The 22,783-nt window shown below is 41.3% G+C and overlaps 1 protein-coding gene across 1 annotated transcript in view; it reads left to right on the top strand.

Moving 5' to 3' along the window:
• Positions 1-22,783, top strand: part of LOC106573258 (terminal nucleotidyltransferase 4B) — a 45,478-nt gene that overhangs the window by 3,657 nt on the left and 19,038 nt on the right. The window contains exons 2-8 of the mRNA XM_014148166.2: positions 5,990-6,113; positions 19,184-19,230; positions 19,330-19,459; positions 19,632-19,739; positions 19,859-19,987; positions 21,597-21,810; positions 22,301-22,427. Of these exons, the coding sequence (XP_014003641.1) occupies positions 5,990-6,113; positions 19,184-19,230; positions 19,330-19,459; positions 19,632-19,739; positions 19,859-19,987; positions 21,597-21,810; positions 22,301-22,427 (879 nt within the window). The remainder of the gene's footprint in view (positions 1-5,989; positions 6,114-19,183; positions 19,231-19,329; positions 19,460-19,631; positions 19,740-19,858; positions 19,988-21,596; positions 21,811-22,300; positions 22,428-22,783) is intronic.

A 22,783-nucleotide genomic window follows, 5' to 3' on the forward strand; every position in this document is an offset into this window, starting at 1 on the left:
TTTTGTTTGGCGACTTTGGGTCGTTTGAGCATCATGCTGTACTGTTTAAATTTCAGCCACCCGTGCTTGCCATAACCCTGTACAGGCCACCAAAACACAGTGGTGTAAACTACTTAAGTAGAAATACTTTGAAGTACTACTTAACCTTTCTGGCGCAGGCGTTCTGCTAGCGACCCACCTCGACAACATCCGGTGAAATTGCAGAGCGCGAAATTCAAATGACAGAAATAGAAATATTTAACATTCATGAAAATACAAGTGTCATACGTCAAAATAAAGCTTAACTTCTTGTTAATCCAGCCGCTGTGTCAGATTTCAAAAAAGACTTTACGGCGAAAGCACACCACGCAATTATCTGAGGACAGCGCCCCGCATACAAAAGCATGAACCATTTTTCAACCAGGCAGGTGCGCCACGAATGTCAGAAATAGTGATATAATAAATGCCTTACCTTTTAAAGATCTTCAGTTGGCACTCCAAAAGGTCCCAGCTACATCACAAATGGTCCTTTTGTTCGATAAATTCCTTTTTTATATCCCCAAAAACTCAGTTTAGCTGGCGCACTTCATTCAATAATCCACCGGTTTCCCTCCTTCAAAATGCATACAAAATGAATCCCAAACGTTACCAATAAACTTCTCCAAACAAGTCAAACAATAAAGTACTCGTTACATTTTGAATGTTTAGCAGCACAGGAAAAGGGTCCAATTCACGCACTTATCAACCGAACATCCCTGGTCATCCCTACTACCTGTGATCTGGTGGACTCGTTAAACACACATGATTTGTTTGTAAATCATGTCTGAATGTTGGAGTGTGCTCTTGCTATCCGCAAAATAAAAAAATGACGTATAGTGCCGTCTGGTTTGCTTAAAACCTCTTACATCTAGATGTTCCGCTAGCGGAACACCTGCTCCAATATCCAATGATAGGCGTGGCGCGAATTACAAATTCCTCAAAAATACAAAAACTTCAATTTTTCAAACATATGACTATTTCACAGCATTTTAACGTACAGTGTCGGAGGGGTGTTTTTTTTTTTTTTTCAACTTTTCTCCAATACTATCGGGCCATTACATTTCAATCAACGCTTGAATAGAAACGTAGTTCACACCCCAAATTTTGATGCCGACACAGTCGCTACAGTCCCATTAGTTTTTATTGCAGCCTCGTTTGAATGCCGCGGTTGCACAAATTTGTATGGCAAGGGGTTAGTCAACAACAGTAGCTAAATCCAAATAATTCAGGTAGCAAATGTTACACAGAACCATCGGGACATTATATAAAAAAAATATGAATATACATGTATATTTTATGTGGTACTGTAATTCAGCGTTTAGCTGTCATAGTACACATGAAACGAAATAAACTATTATCATTGAATCTTGGAGCGTTCTTTGCCAGTTGAGGTCGCGCAAGTCCTTTGACTCACTGGACATAGTTAGCTAACTAGCTAGCAAGCTAATGATAGCTAGCTAACTGTCACTGTTAGCTAGCTATGTTAACCATGTGGTTTCCTAGTCTTAGCTAGACTACCAATGTTTTACAAATAAAAACACTAGCTAGCTTAATTAGCTACCTAATATCACATAGGCTAGACCCTAAACATATTGACTTAGCTAGCTCGCTCTGCTCTAACAGTTAGCTAAGATAGCTAGCTGGCTAACATTAACATTAGCTGACATTAACGGAGAAGCTTTGACAACCATGACCAGTGCAGAAATTAAGCTAGCTACAATGTCACAAACTAATTAGCGACAGCGACGAAATACACTGCTACAAATACAATAGCTACAATTACCTATTTTGAACTTTTTGGTATCTTTTCCGGCTAGCTTGGCAGGCTTGAGCTGCAAGGCAGACGGCTCAAGCAGCAGAGGCCACCGCTGCTGCATCGTGTGTTTTTGGTTCCTTTAGAGGTAATGCTAGTTCCCTATTAAGGATACTTCAGCAAGCATTGATGAGGGCAATTGACGATACATGTATGCTGCTATTTGCTATGTTGAAAATTACAATCACAGATTTGTAAAACAGACAGGAAATAGTAGCCTATTGTTGACTTGGTGATGTGAGGTCTCAATCTTGAATTAAACTTTGTCTATGTTCAGGTTCAGCAAAAAATGTGGCATGCAAACTTGGGTTATGACAAAGAAACACTTTCAAAGTTACACAGTTGGTCATACAATTCATAACTTACCCTGTTTAGATACACAGTTATATTTTCTTCTGTCTTCTCAGAAAGCGCAGGCAACCCATACCTACTGTCAAAAGATCCATGCAGGAAATTGTTCGATATCTCACACATGAGGTGTGCAAAGATAATACATGTGACATTAAGCAGACGCTTTTATCCAAAGCGACAGTATGCATGCATTCATTTTCCGTTCGTTATTTATTTGGCTATTTTAATAGGCTATAGACTACAGTAATTCAACATGCATGGTTGTAGGGTCCATCACTCTTTCAGCCAAGGTAACAGATTATCAAATGGAAGATTTTGGCCTACGTTTTTAGAAAATACAATAATTCTACGTCCTAGGCTACAACAACACAGTGTAATGAGGAATGTATTATTGTTAGTACACAATTGATTGTCTAGGCTGTAAACTGCAGTGATGTAGGCTAATTTGAATAACCGCTCAAATGTCCTTTTGTGTTTCATGCTGAAATAAAGCCCTGATTTATACAACCATTTGGATCAGTTATGGGTTTATTCTCGACAGTTTACAAGGTCCAGAAAGTTACACTTGTCCACTCATATGGTGTATTTTGTCAGGATGTATCAGCATTTCCAGATGGGCCTACCGTAGAAAAATAGGCTACAGCCTATGACACTGAGATGTGATCTCTGTCTTATCATGTATCCCAAGTCGTCCTATAATTAATGTGGCCTCCAGCATATGCATAAAAATGGTCAATGCCATTTCATATTAAGCCAGCGTTGGCTGAATGACTGAAATTAATAGAATTAGTGTGAGTGGGGTTCCAAAAAACATCTGTAGTAAAATCTAATTTATTTATATCATAGATTCTCTAGGGGCCTTCTCCATCTGATAGCCTATAGGCTGAACATTTGCTTGCAAATAACCTAGCAAATTCGACCTGAGATTATTACATTCATTCGTTTTTTGTTATTCTTCCATCACCTGCCGAATAAAAACCTCATATGGCCCTACTATTGAAAATGTTAATTGTGCAAGATATGCTGATGTGGACCCGAGTACCATTAGTCGGAACCAAGAGTAATATGATTCTGCCGTACTCGGGAAGAGCTCGGCCCGTATGAATCTTTCCAAGTCGATGTAGAGTCCCACGAGTCTACAACAAAATAGGCCCGAACCCACCGGGTTGATTGGGTATTAATGCCCATTATTTTGGAATGAGATGTTTGACGAGCAGGTGTCCACATACTTTTGGTCATGTAGTGCATATCATGAGTAAGTATAATGCCTTCAGAAAGTATTCAGACCCCTTGACTTTTTCCACATTTTGTTACGTTACAGCCTTATTCTAAAATGGATATAAAAAGTACTGCAATCTACACACAATACCCCATAATGGCAAGGCGAAAACAGCTTTTTAGACATTTTTACAAAAGTCTTAAACATCAAATACAGATACCTTATTTACATAAGTATTCGGACCCTTTGCTATGAGACTCGAAATTGAGCTCAGGTGCATCCTGTTTCCATTGATCACCCTTGAGATGTTGATACAACTTGATTGGAGTCCACCTGTGGTAAATTCAATTGATTGGACATGATTTGGAAAGGCACACACCTGTCTATATAAGGTCCCACAGTTGACAGTGCATGTCAGAGCAAAAACCAAGCCATGAGGTCGACGGAATTGTCCGAAGAGCTCAGAGACAAGATTGTGTCTCGGCACAGATCTGGGGAAGGGTACCAAAAACATATCTGCGGCATTGAATGTCCTCAAGAACTCCGTGGCCTCATGGTTTGGTTTGGAACCACCAAGACTTTTCCTAGAGCTGGCCGCCCGGCCAAACTGAGTAATCGGGGGAGAAGGGTGTTGGTCAGGGAGGTTACCAAGAACCCGATGGTCACTCTGACAGGGATCCAGAATTCCTCTGTGGAGATGGGAGAACCTTCCAAAAGGACAACTATCTCTGCAGCACTCGACCAATCAGGACTTTATGGAAGAGTGGCCAGGCGGAAGCCACTCCTCAGTAAAAGGCACATGACAGCACCTAAAGACTCTCGGACTATAAGAAACAAGATTCTCTGGTCTGATGAAACCAAGATTGAACTCTTTGGCCTGAATTCCAAGCGTCATGTCTGTAGGAAACCTGGCACCATCCCTACGGTGAAGCATGGTGGTGGCAACATCATGCTGTGGGGATGTTTTGCAGCGACTGGGAGACTAGTCAGGGTCGGGGGAAAGATGAATGGACAAAAGTATAGAGATCCTTGATAAAAAAAACCTGCTCCAGAGCGCTCAGAATATGGCGAAGGTTCATCTTCTGAACAGGACAATGACCGTAAGCACACAGCCAAGGCAACGCAGGAGTGGCTTCGGGACAAGTCTCTGAATGTCCTTGAGTGGCCCAGCCAAAGTCCGGACTTGAACCCGATCGAACATCTCTGAAGAGATCTGAAAATAGCTGTGCAGCAATGCTCCCCATCCAACCTGACAGAGCTTGAGAGGATCTGCGGAGAAGAAAGTCCCCAAATACAGTTGTGCCAAGCTTGTAGCGTCATACCTAAGAAGACTTGATGCTGTAATCGCTGCCAAAGGTGCTTCAACAAAGTACTGAGTAAAGGGTCTGAGTACTTATGTAAATGTATATTTCATTAAAAAAAAATTGGTAAATTAGCAAACATTTGTCAACCTTTTGCTTTTGTCATTTCGGGGTATTTTGTGCAGATTGATGAGAAACTATTTAATACATTTTAAAATAAGGCTGTAATGTTACAAAATGTGGAAAAAGTCAAGGGGTCTGAATACTTTCCGAAGGCACTGTGTAGCATTTGAATCTATTATTATTTGTTGTTTGATAACTTTGTCATGAAATGAGCAGCAGCAGTACAGAACCATCGCTAGACTGACACATTAGATTACACATTACTCACTCGCTAGATATGCAATTAAAGGGCCAAATCCCCCCTAAAAGAAATTCCAGATATAAAACAAATTGTGTGCTGATGTGATTTAAGCATTGACATGGACTCAACATTCCAATTCCATTGTTTCCTTATGAACAATTGTAATTTTGAAAGTGAAAAACAGAAAATTACAGAATTTGTGGGAAAAATCTCAGGTTTTTACAGTTGTTTATTAATCATTATTTTACCAGGTATATTGACCGAAAACAACAGTGCGCTACTTTCTCTTGTACACAAAGGACCTGGGGAAGAGTTGCAAGGGAAAGGATAAGAATCTGCCTATTTGAAAGAAATTGAAAAATGTGTTAATTTTTTTAAAGTAGCTCTCATGCTAGAAAAGGTTGGAGACCCATGGCCTAGCGTAATGCAGCAGATAACCTTTTCTCGTACACCATGCAGAAGAGGGTTATTCTAAAGTACTTAATTACTCTGGATGACATATTGAAAAGCAGCTGGCTGGGCTGGCGCACAGTACATGTCCTCCTGGGAATACACACTGCTGCTCTTTTAGTATAGTTGCATATGTGTCCACTAGAGTGTATTTATAGTAACTCCCTGCTCTGTAATCACAGGCTTCATAGCACACTGACAGACTGAAGGCCACTTCTAGTTTACATACTGTAGTGCAATGGGATTAGTTGGCTATAACAGAAACATATCAAATGTAATTGGTGTCTAGCCTACTTGTTTCTCAATAAGCTCTAGACTTGATATAAACACATTTAAATGAATGAATCATGTGAAAAGTTGTAGGTTGGTTGTGTTTTTTCAGTTTCATAGCTTTGCCAGCGAACCCCTGAGTGCATTACTATTTAGGTATTTCACACATGTTCTAACCATGGTGTGTGTCTCTGACTTTGTAGGCTCCATGAGGAGATCCAGGATTTCTATGCCTACATGTCTCCGCGGCCGGAGGAGGAGAGGATGAGGAGGGAGGTGGTGGAGAGGATAGAGCGGGTAATTAAGGACCTTTGGCCCACTGCTGACGTAAGTCAATCACCTTCACTGTAGTAAAATATGTAAACCCCTTGACCATTGACTTCCTTGTCCAGTTATTTATTGGATTTGAAATGGTGTAGAAATTCTGATTACTTTTGTATACCAGTGGATACCAGTATGATAATGTTATAGCTTATGGTTGCTGTTAGTGATGTAACAATTCACCAGAACGCATTGGTCCCCGGTTCAAATGTTTAAAATGCGAGTGCATCGTTTCGCGGGAGCCTAAAACAATCCAAATGAAGCATGCATCGGTAAGAAAACCAATTAAAACGTTAGGAATCGCAAGTTCGCAAATGTTTTTTACTCATTTTCTTTCTGCCTTATTACAAAATACCTCATCTGTTGTGACTGATTTGACGCGTCCTCTCCTTCAGCCTATCACATTTTTATGCATGTTAACAGCGTATGACATTGATCTACAAGTCAGATGAGAACTGTGCGCACAGTGCGGGAGACGCAGCTGCTCGCACCAACGAGAGGTAGGCCTACCCTATCCCTGTTTTATATTCGTAAGCTACATCTACGCGGCACCTTAAGCATTCAGATATTTGTAAAATGGCTTTTGTAATATTAAATAATAGGCTTTATTAATTGAGAGGCAAGCCCATGTAGTTTGTTGGGTCATTGTTACCAAATGCGCTGTAGAAAAATGTGTTTTACCAGCAGAGCTGTGTAGGTTACCGGAATGAATACAACTCAAGTCATGCTGATTGCAAATCTAACTGCTTATTGGGACTTTTCGATTGTCAGGTTCACTGTACAAAATATTTTGGATTGTTCTGCTTTAAGGAGTCATTGCATTTGGTAATGTTTACATGAACAGTGTAACGGTGGAATTTCATAACAAGGACAGCAATCATTTTTGCGAGCAGGACTGGTCGGAACGGGAGAAGCAAGCCGCTCTCCTCCTCAAAGTTCCAAACGGTCAAAACCATTCTCTCTGAGACTGGTGATATCCAAAGCCGTGTTATATTAATTGCCTATGTTTCCATAGCTAATTTCTAAAGATAAATATTGACATATTACTAGATCAAAACATTTGAACCCTTTCCTTGGCCGTCCATTAGACCATGTTTCCGATGGTTGTCAATATCACTCCCTAAAAACACAACCTTATGGAACAATCCTTGGATAGCTTTTCAGAATTCACCAATAAATTGGTCCACATGGAAAACTAAAGGCATAGAAGTAGTACATTACTTAGTGACAGGAAATGCATTCATTTCCATGACAATATAAAAAAATGATAATATTGGAACCAACATTTAAAAAGAACTGTTGGCACAAGATGGAGGGAAAGTTGGCGCATAACTAACAAAATAACAGTTAACGAAAATGTATGCTTAGTCCAGTATAAACTAATGTATAGAATGTATTATACAAGAGACAAAAATCACAAATTCTACAGCATAACGGCAGAGTCATGTATTAAGTATCAAACTAAAAATGACTCAATAGGCCATGCTTTCTGGGAGTGCTATAAAGTCCGGAAGTTGTGGGCAGAGGTAGGAAGTTGGTTGTCAGAAGTATTACAATGTAAACTTACTTTTAATTCGTCTGTCTGCATATTTCTAGACATGGCATATGGGGGTGTAGTGACTAGAATGCTTTTCCAACAGTCTTGAAGGAGTTCCCACATATGCTGAGCACTTGTTGGCTTCTTTTCCTTCACTCTGTGGTCCAACTCATCCCAAACCATCTTAATTGGATAGAGGTCGGATGATTGTGGAGGCCAGGTCATCTGATGCAGCTCTCCATCACTCTCCTTCTTGGTCAAATAGCCCTTACACAGCCTGGAGGTGTGTTTTGGGTCATTGTCAGGTTGAAAAACAAATGATAGTCCCACTAAGCGCAAATCAGATGGGATGGCATATCGCTGCAGAATGCTGTGGTAGCCACGCTGGTTAAGTGTGCCTTGAATTCTAAATAAATCTCAGTGTCACCAGCAAAGCTCCATGCTTCAAGGTGTGAACCATACATGCGGAGATCATCCGCTCGCCTACTCTGCGTCTCACAAAGACATGGCGGTTGGAACCAAAAAGCTCAGATTTGGACTCATCAGACCAAAGGACAGATTTCCACCGGTCTAATATCCATTGCTCGTGTTTCCTTTAGTAGTGGTTTCTGATTCACGCCGGCCTGATTCACGCAGTCTCCTCTGAACAGTTGATGTTGAGATGTGTCTGTTACTTGAACTCTGAAACATTTATTTGGGCTGCAATCTGAGGTGCAGTTAATTGCAGATTTCTGAGGCTGGTAGTAATTAATGAACTTATCCTCTGCAGCAGAGGTAACAATAAGTCTTCCTTTCATGTGGCGGTCCTCATGAGAGCCAGTTTCATCATAGCGATTGATGGTTTTTGCGACTGCACTTGAAGAAACTTTCAAAGTTCTTGAAATGTTCCGCATTGACTGACCTTCATGTCTTAAAGTAATGATGGACTGTCGTTTCTCTTTGCTTATTTGCGCTATTCTTGCCATAATGTGGACGTAGTTTTTTACCCAATAGGGCTATCTTCTGTACCTATCTCCTACCTTGTAACAACACAACTGAATGGCTCAAACGCATTAACCTCTACGAAATTCCCCGAATTAACTTCTAACAAGGCACACCTGTTAATTGAACTGCATTATATGTGACTACCTCATGAAGCTGGTTGAGAGAATGCCAAGAATGTGCCAAGCTGTCAAGGCAAAGGGTGGCTACTTTGAAGAATCTCATTTCAAATATATTTTTATTTGTTTAACCATTTTTTGGTTACTACATGATTCCATATGTGTTATTTCGTAGTTTTGATGTCTTCACTATTATTCTACAAAGTATAAAATAGTAAAAATAATCAAAAACCCTGGAATGAGTAGGTGTACATAAAACCCCTCTTTTGATAGGTTACAATGTCTGCATCAACGATATATGATTGGTTTAGGGGTTCAGGGGCGGGAATTAGGCTTTCTCTCAAGGTAAAACTCAACACCAAAGTGGCTCATTTGACGCTGCTGGCACAGGGAGGCGTTTCTCCCCCACTCAATCGGATAGGTTATGACCAACTTTGGCAGCGCCATCATTCTGATTTGGACAACAATATCAAGGTAAGCAACTGTATATAATTTGTTTTATGTTGGTAATGATAATATTTGCATTTTAGAGTACTTTTCCGATTGATAAGATGTTCGTCTGCAAAATGAGCTTTTGACGCCTGGTGAGCTAACTAGCCACCAAGCCAAGTAGACTTGAAAAGTAAAATCAGCTTGAAAGTGAGTTGATTATTTCTGAGGTAAAAGTTAATATCTGCTCAATGATGTCAATATTTTTGAAGTACATGAAAGCTTTATTAAGTGAATCAAAGCTTTTAAAACATATCCTCAGATAAACTAGGTGGCTAACTAGCGATCTAGCTATGACTATGATGACTAGTTAGCGTGTGTTGGTCTAGTCAGTCACTCAAGATGGAATGGAGCAAGGTAGCCTAACAGTACTTGATTTATCTCTCCTCTTGCCTTCTTGATGTTCATGTTTTCTTTGATAACTGTACAAAATAAAATGCATTTCTCATTAGGTATTAGAGCTTAACTAAGTGGCTAGTGATTATATTTTAGCCGTAGCTAGCCAGCCAAACGAGAGAGGGGTGCTGAGAAGGAATGCACTGTGTTTTCGGGAAGTATTCGGACCCCTTGACTTTTTCCACGTTTTGTTAGATTACAGCCTTATTCTAAAATGTATTAAATAAAAAAAAATTCTCATCAATCTACACACAATACCCCGTAATGACAAAGCAAAAACAGGTTTTTTGAAATGTTGCCTAATTTAGAAGAAAAAACATTTACATAAGTATTCTGACCCTTTATTTAGTACTTTGTTGAAGCACCTTTGGCAGCGATTCAGCATCGAGTCTTCTTGGGTATGACGCTAAAAACTTGGCACACCTGTATTTGGGGAAGTTTATCCCATTCTTCTCTGCAGATCCTCTCAAGCTCTGTCAGGTTGGATGGGGAGCATTGCTGCACAGCTATTTTCAGGTCTCTCCAGAGATCTATGATTGGGTTCAAGTCCGGACTCTGGCTGGGCCACTGAAGGACGTGATGAGACTTGTCCCGAAGCCACTCCTGCGTTGCCTTGGCTGTGTGCTTACGGTCGTTGTCCTGTTGGAAAATTGAACCTTCACCCCAGTCTGAGGTACTGAGCGCTCTGGAGCAGGTTTTCATCCAGGATCTCTCTGTTCTTTGCTCCATTCATCTTTGCCTCGATCCTGACTAGTCTCCCAGTCTCTGCCACTGACACACATCCCCACAGCATGATGCGGCCACTACCATGCTTCACCGTAGAGATGGTGCCAGGTTTCCTCCAGACGTGACACTTGTAATTCAGGCCAAAAAGTTCCGTCTTGGATTCATCAGGTGCCTTTTGGCAAACTCCAAGCAGGCTGTCATTTGCCTTTTTACTGAGGAATGGCTTCCGCCTGGCCACTCTACCATAAAGGCCTGATTGGTGGAGTGCTGCAAAGATGGTTGTCCTTCTGGAAGGTTCTCCCATCTCCACAGAGGAACTCTGGAGCTCTGTCAGAATGACAATGGGGTTCTTGGTCACCTCTCTGACCAAGACCCTTCTCCCCCGACTGCTCAGGTTGGCCGGTTGGCCAGCTCTAGGAAGAGTCTTGGTGGTTCCAAACTTATTCCATTTAAGAATGGAGTTCACTGTGTTCTTGGGGACCTTCAATGCTGCAGAATCTTTTGGTGCCCTTCCTCAGATCTGTGCCTCGACACAATCCTGTCTCGGAGCTCTACGGACAATTCCTTCAACCTCATGGCTTGGTTTTTGCTCTGACATGCACTGTCAACTGTGGGACCTTATGGACAGGTGTGTGCCTTTCCAAATCATGTTCAATCAATTGAATTTACCACAGGTGGACTCCAATCAATTTGTAGAAATATCTCCAGAATTAACTATGGAAACAGGTTGCACCCAAGCTCAATTTTGAGTCTTATAGCAAGGGGTCTGATTACTTATGTTAGTAACGTATTCCTGTTCTTTTATTTTTTATCAATTTGCTAAACTTTCTTAACCTGTGTTCGCTTTGTCATTATGTGTAGATTAATGAGGATTTATTTTTATTTAATACATTTTAGAATAAGGCTGTAACATAACAAAGTGGAAAAAGTCAAAGGGTCTGAATGCTTTCCGAAGGCACTGTATGCATGTATGTACTGGCATTCTCAACTTTCCTAATATTAAGCACGTTGTTTATTTTTACAACAGGAGTATAGCCTACCTGGCTGGCATGAAATGATAATGGTCCATTCCAAATCAAAACACATTTCACACATCTATAATGGTAGTATATGTAAAGACAAGATTAAATCAAGAATAGTCCTGATGGGTGACAATATTAGCCAATCGCTTGTGAATTATATATTTTCACTTGTGAATGATGCCCAGCATAAGAAACTCCCATTTTTTTCCCGAATATTTCAGAATCATAGTCACACACCTCTTGTAGCCTAGCCCATAGGCCTATATGTTTTGATAAGGTTTTTATCACAAATAACTTTTAAAATTAATCACATTAGTCTGCTTTACAAGGTTTTAGAGCCTAACTGGCATACATAAGCAGTGCGCGAGTTTTAAGTTTGGGGAAGATAATTGTCACCATAAAAATGCACCTTAATTATAAAAGCATTACGTGCCTTATCGCATTTGCATTCACTTTTGATAATGGTGTTTTACTGCTAATGGAACATTCGCGCTTATAGCCTACTGCAATTTGTGCATTGCTGCACTTATAATGTGAAGAAATAAACTCTTAGGCTATCAACATTTTAAGCTAAATGTTCTGATCTGTTGCGTCAGCCACATTGCGTAATTATATATTTTTTTAAATTGCTAGTGATTGTATTAATTAGGGATCTTTCAAGCAACTTTTTTCAGATAATCATTAGTCGCATCATGCAGCCTTACATTGTATTAAAAATCAAAACATGTAGCCCAACGTTTATAGAACTGCAGTTACATTAATACCTATTTCTTTAACCGCTCAACACAGAATAGCTGCATGTGCGCACACCCTCATTTGGAGAAAAATGTTAGATTTAATTAGCTTTGTTCAATTGTATTCTTCATACTATAAAATAATGCCCCGGAATTCTAGGCAAATCTAGTCTGCTAAATGACCTACAGTAGAGTAGCCCACAGCCATTTGGCATAGCCAGATCAGGACCTAACATGAGGACAACTCAGAATAGGCTATTCTGTCCTTCTGAAATAGACTACATTTTCTTCATATCATGCTTCTTTAGACCGGTCTAAAAAATAATGAATTTATTGTGAAGGTGTAGGCTATATTACATGGATTTATTCTTTTTTTTTTTAATTCTTTTTTTTATGTTGATGTTCCAAAGGTTTGCATCAGTGGCTTGTAGGTTATGTGTGGAAGCCAGGAGATGCTAAATGTGTTTGTTAATTGTCAGTTACCATGAGGCCGGCAGTTATTTGCTTGACAATCACCGGCTGACAAAATCTTGTGACCGACACAGCTCTAGTCTGGAGAAACCTGGCACCATCCTTATGGTGAAGCATGGTGGTGGCAGCATCATGCTATGTGGATGTTTTTCAGCAGCATGGACTGGGAAATTAGTCAAATGCATTTTAGAATGAGTCTGTAACGTAACAAAATGTGGAAAAAGTCAAGGGTCCTAATACGTTTCGGCTGGCTGGCTGGCTCCATAGACAAACATTGGCAGTAGAATGGCCTTACTGAAGAGCTCAGTGACTTTCAATGTGGCATCGTCATAGGATGCCACCTTTCCATCAAGTCAGTTCATGAAATTTCTGCCCTGCTAGAGCTGCCCCAGTCAACTGTAAGTGCTGTTGTTGTGAAATGGAAATGTCTAGGAGCCACAATGGCTCAGCCGTGAAGTGGTAGGCCACACAAGATCACAGAACAGGACCGCCGAGTTTTGAAGTGCGTAGCGTGTGAAAATCGTCTCCTCGGTTGCAACACTCACTACCGAGTTCCAAAATGCCTGTGGAAGCAACGTCAGCACAAGAACTGTTCATCGGGAGCTTCAGCCGCACACAAGCTTAAGATCATTGGACTTTGGAGCAGCGGAAACGTGTTTTCTGAAGTGATGAATCACGCTTCACCATCTGGCAGTCCAACGAGAGAAGGCTACCTACCCTAATGCATAGTGCCAACTGTACATTTTGCTGGAGGAGGAATAATGATCTGGGGCTGTTTTACATGGTTCAGGCTAGGCCCCTTAGTTCCAGTGAAGGGAAATCTTAATGCTACTGCATACAATGGCATTCTAGACGATTCTGTGCTTTCAACTTGGGGGTAAGACCCTTTCCTGTTTCAGCATGACAATGCCACTGTGCACAAAGCGAGGTCCATACAGAAATGGTGTGTCGAGATGATAAGTTTGGAAGAACTTGACTGTCCTGCACAGAGCCCTGACCTCAACCCCATCGAACACATTTGGAATACGGACTGAGGAGGGGCCTAATCGCCCAACATCAGTGCCCAACCTCACTAATGCTCTTGTGGCTGAATGCTGGGGGGATTTGATTCCAATCTTCCAAAATCTAATGGAACGCCTTTCCAGAAAAGTGGAGACTGTTATCGCAGCAAAGGGGGGGACCAACTCCATATTAATACTCATGATTTTGGAATGAGTAGCTAGTTATATCCCCATAGCCATGTAGTCGTCCCCTGATGACATTTGAGAAATTTACCGGACCCATAAATGTTGGGTGCGTAACCTGATTAGGGCGTCCACCCACAGTGCTCAGACTGACAGAAATCACATTTCGAATATGGTAATTCTTTATATTAACATAACTTAACAAATTCTGATGTGCATTTTGGACATGTTAGAATAACTCCACATTTACTTTTCCTCAGCCAACAAGACAAGTAACGAATAGCAAAATCACTAGCTTATGTCAATCTATTGTAGAGAAGTTTAGGCTACCTATTCTACTGGTCAGCTTGTTGAGAAATAAATGGCCTTTTCCAAACAGACTCTGGGACGGTTGTGGGACGATAGATCCCAAATTCATACAACCTGTAGGCCTAGGCTACAGTACATTAAGTAAAATAACTTTAAAAAGCAACGAGTCTGCAACAGATCTGAACGTTTGCCTCATGTATTAAAACATTCAAGTTTCAAACGTTGCTTATTGCAAAGTGGTGTGTGACGTACTGATGAAGCCTGCCTTCCATTGCCGTTTGATGCATTCAAAACAACTGGGAAATTGGAAATCTCTGACTTCCGACTTCAGTTCGTTCAAAGATAACTGGGAAAAAACGAGCACCGACTGGGAAAAATATTTTTGAACCATCATCCAACTCGGAATTTCAACTCAGGAACTCTAGACTCTTTTTAAGTTCCCAGTTGTCCTTGCGATTGATAACTTGTGGATACACTAATCACTTTCATTCATGATTCCCATTTTTATTTACTGAAGTGTATTCTGAATATAACTTTGTCAATCTTAGGCTATTCTTCGGAGGGGTTGTCACTGATTTTTACATTTGAAATGTACATTTTCCTTGTTTGTCTTTGAGTTTTAGAAATGGACAGAGGGGACCACTACCATCGAATAATGCAGTCCCTGTCTATGAGGAGGACACTGATGGAAAATGAACTGCGGGTCATTGCTGCGCAAGGCCTGTAAGGATGAGGACGACAATGAAGGCATGGCCTTTTTAAAGGAAGATACACTATGATGCTGAGCTACTCGGAGAAGACGAGGATGAAGAGAATGAGATCAAGGAGCCAGAGGAAGTGGAGCCACCAGCTGAGGCCTCTCAGCCAAGCTCTTCAACTGGAAGGTAACTATAGATGTGTTATTGTTAGATTCATCAGGCCTGATAATAGATATCTAAAGGACAGTTAAAAAAAAAAAAATGTATTCATATATTATTGAGCATACTAACAATTTATTTATTTTCTCTCGTCTTTGTTCGTGCTCCACTTCCCGTTAGCCTAAACGCTCTGTCTTGCCCGATGGCATGTTTCAGTCCTATGATGATGTTGATACACAGGCACCGGAATCCATCTCTTTCAGGCCTGAACATCCAGTTGGTTTAAGTCTTGGCAGTGTACGTCAGGCAGTTCGGTCGACCGCTCAGGAAAGACTAAGGGAGATAGACTTCTTGTTGTTGTTTTTCATGCAGGCGTTGGTGGTAGAGGTTTGTGGGTTCCCAAATTAGTCAAGGTTGGGGTCTTGTTTTGGAGTGCCCGTCGTATGGTGATTCCATCAAAGCGTGGCTTGAGGTTACACCTACAGTATTCTACCGGTTTCTTGGACTGCTCGTTTACATGGGATTTACCGAACTGCCAGACCTTCATCTGTACTGGGGTGCAAAGTCTCTTCAGGGTTCTCTTGGGCAAGAGCTTTAATGTTGCGTAATCGCTTCAAAGCTCTGTTGGCTGCTTTACACGTTGTGGATCCTGCCACTAAGGATAATACAGATAGGCTTAGAAAACTGCGGTACTTCCTGGACCACCTGAAACAGACTTGTAAAAAGCTGTATCAGCCAAAGCGAAGTGTAGACCTAGATGAGTGCATGTTCAAATCAAAGGGGCGATCAGGATTCAAGCAGTATTTGAAAGGGTGGCCATCTAGGTGGGGATTTAAATGATGGGTCATTGCTTCATCTGACACCGGCTACACTTCAGATTTGAAATGTTTACATATGGGGATATGTGTTGGCGTAGAATAGGGGCCAATGTATTGGCCATACAGTAGAGAGACACACGTACTGTTACTTGCCTTCCCAATTTTCCCAATGCAAATGATTCCACTCAAGTATAGGAAAGTGGTCCGCCAGCCTGCTGTAATCCACAGCAGGTTTGATAAGTTGACATGTTGACATTGCAGTTATCAACAGTTAACTTTTGTTCCAGGAATGGCAGTGTAATCACGCAGCACCTGGCAAGGAAAATGAGCAAATTGGTTACTGCCAGATTACATTCAGAGACGCTTTCTCATCAGTTAGGAGGTATTGGTGTTAATGACAGGTATCTTTTGACAGACCTTTGTCTGTGAAAACTGTAAACTCATCTTTTCACACACAGCACATGCCCAGTCTACAGGCGCCCTCTAGAAATTGTTGGCTGTGCTTCCTGTGTTACAGGAAAGATAAAAGAGATCAGGACCCAGTTTGTTTGTGTGGCACCTGAATGCGAGGGCATATGATTTTGCATCATGGAGGACCGACATTGTATTAGGTTGTGACACTCATCTGAGTGTGACCCATAGCAGAAATAGGCACTAGTAAAGGGACTCAGATGTAGCTCTCTTGCATGTTTCCCTTTCCTGCATGTCCTTTCTTCCTTACATGTTTTCCCTGTCTTTTCCGAGACATCCTGCATGCCAGCCTCCCTTTGTTTCATTCATTCATGATTCTAATGGCCTTGGGGATGTAAAGGACTTGTAAATTGTAATGAGTGTAAAATAATGTTGCACTTTTGGAATTGTTCCTGTACTGACTATTTGTGTAATAGATGAAATCCTAGTTGAATGTAGAAATAGACGTTGTAAAAGCTAATAATTATTGTTAAATGCCTTATTTGTTCATATTTTGTCATTCCAGTTCAATTTTGATGAAAGTAGCCCTGGACTGAATGTTGTATTATATTATGGTTATGATAGCGATTTAATGACTTCATTTTCAGGTTTGAATGAGACAATGTATTCCGCTAAGATTATTCTTTCAATAAAGTTATTGTTTTATTAATATTATATCACTTGTTTGTCTTTTCTTATCATATGTAAGACTAAATGCTATTTGTAATTTTTGGTGCAGATACAGTTGAAGTCGGAAGTTTACATACTCAGGTTGGAGTCATTAAAACTCATTTTTCAACCACTCCACAAATTTCTTGTTAACAAACTATATTTTTGGCAAGTCGGTTAGGACATCTACTTTGTGCATGAAACAAGTAATTTTTCCAACAATTGTTTACAGACAGATTATTTCACTTATAATTCACTGTATCACAATTCCAGTGGGTCAGAAGTTTTACATTCACTAAGTTGACTGTGCCTTTAAACAGCTTGGAAAATTCCAGAAAATTATGTCATGGCTTTAGAAGCTTCTGATAGGCTAATTGACATCATTTGAGTCAATTGGAGGTGTACCTGTGGATGTATTTCAAGGCCTACCTTCAAACTCAGTGCCTCTTTGCTTGACACCATGGGAAAATCAAAAGAAATCAGCCAAGACCTCAGAAAAAAAAATTGTAGACCTCCACAGGTCTGGTTCATCCTTGGTAGCAATTTCCAAACGCCTGAAGGTACCACGTTCATCTGTACAAACAATAGTACGCAAGTATAAACACCATGGGACCACCAGCCGTCATACCGCTCAGGAAGGATATGCGGTCTGTCTCCTAGAGATGAACGTACTTTGGTGCGAGAAGTGCAAATCAATCCCAGAACAACAGCAAAGGACATTGTGAAGATGCTGGAAGAAACAGGTACAAAGTATCTCTATCCACAGTAAAACGAGTCCTATATCAATGTGTTGTGGGGGTGCTTTGCTGCAGGAGGGACTGGTGCACTTCACAAAATAGATGGCATCATGAAGAAGGAAAATGATGTGGATATATTGAAGCAACATCTCAAGACATCAGTCAGGAAGTTAAAGCTTGGTCGCAAATGTCTTCCAAATGGACAATGACCCCAAGCATGCTCCCAAAGTTGTGGCAAAATGGCTTAAGGACAACAAAGTCAAGGTATTGGAGTGGCCATCACAAAGCCCTGACCTTAATCCTATGGAAAATTTGTGGGCAGAACTGAAAAAGCATGTGCGTGCAAGGAGGCATACAAACCTGACTCGAATACACCAGCTCTGTCAGGAGGAATGGGCCAAAATTCACCCAACTTATTGTGGGAACCTTGTGGAAGGTTACCCAAAATGTTTGACCCAAGTTAAACAATTTGAAGGCAATGCTACCGAATACTAATTGAGTGTATGTAAACTTCTGGCCTTCTGGGAATGTGATGAAATAAAAGCTGAAATAAATCATTCTCTTTACTATTATTCAGACATTTCACATTCTTAAAGTAAAGTGGTGATCCTTACTGACCTAAAACAGGGAATTTTTACTAGGATTATGTGTCAGGAATTGAGAAAAACTGAGTTTACATATACCTTAGACAAATACATTTAAACTTCTGACTTCAACTGTATGTGTTTAATATACTATCCAGATAAAGTGTCTAATCACAGAACATCTCATAGAATTTGAGAAAAATACCATCGGTCACTAAAACGTCTGTAACCCATTCACAGAAAAATTTATTTTAGATTTTTATTTCAGATCAATCCTTACAAAAAAAGGAAGACTCAATATTGGGCAAGTTTTATCGATTTTTGTATAAGATGCACATTTTCACAGGTTTTTTTCTTGACTGATTTACAGTTTGATTGAGGTGGTGCTATTGTATGTCATACCATTTGAAATAACTGTTTTTCAGCTTTGAAAATTTGTAACATGTTTTAATAGAATGTTTGACACCAGACAATTATTCTAAACTATGCACACCGGGGTTATGGTCCAGTAAAATATAGAACATTCCGCTGGGCAGGAAAGGGTTTTAATCTGCTATATGACAAATTAATCAGTGGTGCATTAGGATTTCCGATAAGTTTGAGGACAAAAACAAATTGCCCAACCTAATCAGATAGGGCAGAATGTGAATCTGCCACTATCGCTCAGCTCACACACTACGTCATTCTCTGTCACACACACACACACACACACACACACACACACTCAGCTCAGACAGATCCAGCTGAGCTCCATCAGATATAAATTTACAATGGAAAATGAACTTGTTAATGCAGCAATTGTTAGTGCATCGTATCGAACCGAATGGCATCAAATTAAATTGTTTCAAACTCGTTCTTGTATCGGAGCCCATGTATCCAGATGCATATCGAATCGTGCTTGTAAGGAGAGATGCACATCCCTAGTTGCTGTCATGGAGTTTTATATGCAATGTCACAATCTAATTTACTAATGCTGTGAACAATGCTTTGCAGGTTCAGGTATTTGGGAGTTTCAGCACAGGTCTCTATCTACCTACCAGGTAAGCTGTCCTTCCATTTCAAGTCATTTGAAAAGTTTTCATAACCGTTATATTCCACCTTGGCATGAGTTTGTGATAATGTGATTATTTGTGTTGCAGTGACATTGACCTGGTGGTGTTTGGGAAGTTCAGGGAAGGAGACAGCCTCCCTTTGTGGAGGTTAGAAGAGGCCCTGAGGAAACACAAAGTGGTGGAGGAGAATTCTGTCAAAGTGCTGGACAAGGCCACGGTTGGTGTAGTGTGTGTGTGTGTGTGTGTGTGTGTGTGTGTGTGTGTGTGTGTGTTTTTGTGTCCCGTCTGTGGAGGAAAGCTTGTTAAGTGTGTGTGTGTGTGTGTGTTGTGAACTTGGTAATAATTCCCTGTCCCTATGCCTGTCAAATCTGAACTCTCCTTGTCTTCAGGTGCCAATCATCAAACTGACAGACTCTCTCACGGAGGTCAAAGTTGACATCAGTTTCAACATGAAGAATGCTGTCAAAGCTGCTTCCCTCATTAAAGATTATAAAAAGGTACAATGCTCCCAGTGTGTGTGTGCTTGCACGCGCATACGTGTGTACGTACATATCTGCATTCAAGCACAATTCTCCTGGTTTGAACTGCTGTTCTAAAGTTCTCGCTCTCTCCTCAGAAATATCCTGTGCTTCCATACCTGGTGCTAGTCCTGAAACAGTTCTTATTACAAAGAGACATGAATGAAGTGTTTACAGGAGGAATCAGCTCCTACTGCCTCTTCCTCATCGCTGTCAGCTTCTTACAGGTGGGTAGGTGGCCTTCCTCTCTATACTGTACATAAGTATTCAGACCGTTTGCTATGAGACTCGAAATTGAGCTGTTTCCATTGATCATCCTTGATGTTTATACAACTTGAATGGAGTCCACCGTTTGTAAATTAAGTTGATTGGACATGATTTGAAAAGGCAGACACCTGTCTATATAAGGTCCCACAGTTGACAGTGCATGTCGGAGCAAAAGCCAAGCCATGAGGTCGAAGGAATTGTCCGTAGAGCTCTGAGACAGGGTTGTGTCAGGCACAGATCTGGGGAAGGGTACCAAAACATTTCTGCAGCATTGAAGGTCCCCAAGAACACAGTGGCCTCCATCATTCTTAAATGGAATAAGTTTGGAACCACCAAGACTCTTCCTAGAGCTGGCCCGCCTGGCCAAACTTTGCAATCAGGGGAGAAGGCCCTTGGTCAGGGTGTTGACCAAGAACCCGATGGTCACTCTGACAGAGCTCCAGAGTTTCTCTGTGGAGATGGGAGAACCTTCCAGAAGGACAGTCATCTCTGCTCTTACTTTTCCAATCAGGCCTGTATTGTAGAGTGTCCAGACGGCTGCCACTCCTCAGTAAAAGGCACATGACAGCCCGCTTGGAGTTTGCCAAAAGGCACCTAAAGGACTCTCAGACCATGAGAAACAAGATTCTCTGGTCCGATGAAACCACAATTGAACTCTTTGGCCTGAATACCAAGCGTCACGTCTGGTGGAACCCTGGTACCATCCCTACAGTGAAGCATGGTGGTGGCAGAATTATGCTGTGGGAATGTTTTTCAGCGGCAGGGACTGGGAGGCTAGCTAGAATCAAGGGAAAGATAAACGGAGCAAAGTACAGAGGTCCTTGATGAAAACCTGCTCCAGAGCACTCAGGACCTCAGACTGATACGAAGGTTCACCTTCCAACAGGACAATGACCCTATGCACACAGCCAAGACACTGCAGGAGTGATTCGGGACAAGTCTCTGAACGTCCTTCAGTGGCCCAGCCAGAGCCCGGACTTGAAGCCGATTGAACACCTCTGGAGAGACCTGAAAATAGCTGTGCAGCGTCGCTCCCCATCCAACCTGACAGAGCTTGAGAGAATCTGCAGAGAAGAATGGGAGAAACGCCCCAAATACAGGTGTGCCAAGCTTGTAGCATCATGCCCAAGAAGACGCTGCCAAAGGTGCTTCAACAAAGTACTGAGTAAAGGGTCTGAATACTTATGTAAATGTGATATCTGTTTTTTATTTTTAATACATTTGCAAAAATGTCAACCAGTTTTTGCATTGTTATTCTATTTAATCCATTTGGAATAAGGCTGTAACGTAATTTTTTCTTGAAAAGTCAAGGGTTCTGAATACTTTCCTACTGCACTGTATCATAATTATTATACTCCCAATCTAGTATTCTAGTGAAATTATTATATGAAGGATTTTCCCAGCCTTTCCTCAACCATTGAGAGCAAGGAGTAATTACTTCTGTACTATTGACTAAACTTTATTGATCCCCAGAGGGGAAATTGGATTTGTCACCAGCAGCATAGTGTTCTTACTAATATGTGTTCTTATGGTAGAAACAAGTTATAGACTGTATTGTGTGTGTTTCAGCTCCATAGCAGAGAGGACGCCTGCAGTCCCAACGCCAACACTGGCGTCCTGCTCATTGAGTTCTTTGAGCTGTACGGCCGCCATTTTAACTACCTGAAGACGGGGATCCGGATCAAAGATGGGGGCTGCTACCTCTCCAAAGACGAGGTCCAGAAGAGCATGCTGGATGGATACAGGCCGTCCCTGCTCTACATCGAGGATCCACTGCAGCAAGGTGAGCCCCGGCTCACACACCTTTAGTTTGTTTATGATTACTTACTGCAGTGTTTCCCAAACTCGTCCTCTGGACCCCAAGGGATGCACGTTTTAATTTTTGCCTAACATTACACAGCTGATTCACATGTATAAAAGCTTGATGATTAGTTGATTATTTGAATGAGCTGTGTAGTGCTAGGGCAAAAACCAAAATGTGCACCCCTTGGGTTCCAAGAACCGAGTTTGGGAAACCCTGGCTTACTGCATACGGTAGTCAAAAATATGGTCGCAAGCTAGCTAGCTAGCTATGATGTCTCTGAAAAGTACACATTCAATGAAGTGTCTTGTGCTTCAGAGTTCTGCCATAACTAAGACAACAGATGTAGTTGTTTTATAGAGATGTTTGAGAACTCTTATGGTAGGCCAGATGCAATAAGCAGCTGCCAAGTTTATGTTTGTACCTGACCGTGAGCGTTTGGTGTTTGTCCTGTGTTCCCTGTGTTGCCCAGGTAATGATGTGGGCCGTAGCTCGTACGGGGCCATGCAGGTGAAGCAGGTGTTTGACTACGCCTACATGGTGCTGAGCCACGCTGTGTCGCCCATCGCCAAGTACTACCCCAACAACCACAGCGAGAGGTACAGGGCAGGGCTGGGACTCATGGGGGAAGGTTACTGTCACATAATCAGTAGTGATGGCAGAAATAGACGATAGTTGCATATCGCAGTATTATTTTAGGAAAATATTGGATCGGTATTTGACTCCCATCCTATAGCTTGCTCTCCATATTCTTTTTAAATAGTGAGCCAACATTTTTCAGCACTTTTATTTCGCTGACTGATCAAAACGTGTGTATTTTATTTTTTTGGTGAGGGTTTCAAATCACAGACAGGCAATCATCTTCAAAAAGTACTTTGATCCACCACTCCCTCCCGGCGATCATAGAAAAACTCTCCCCATACCACCCTTTCCATGTGGGCCTGAAAGTAAAAAA

The sequence above is a fragment of the Salmo salar genome, chromosome ssa16, assembly GCF_905237065.1.
Source record: "Salmo salar chromosome ssa16, Ssal_v3.1, whole genome shotgun sequence".
NCBI classification, from domain to species: Eukaryota; Metazoa; Chordata; class Actinopteri; order Salmoniformes; family Salmonidae; genus Salmo; species Salmo salar.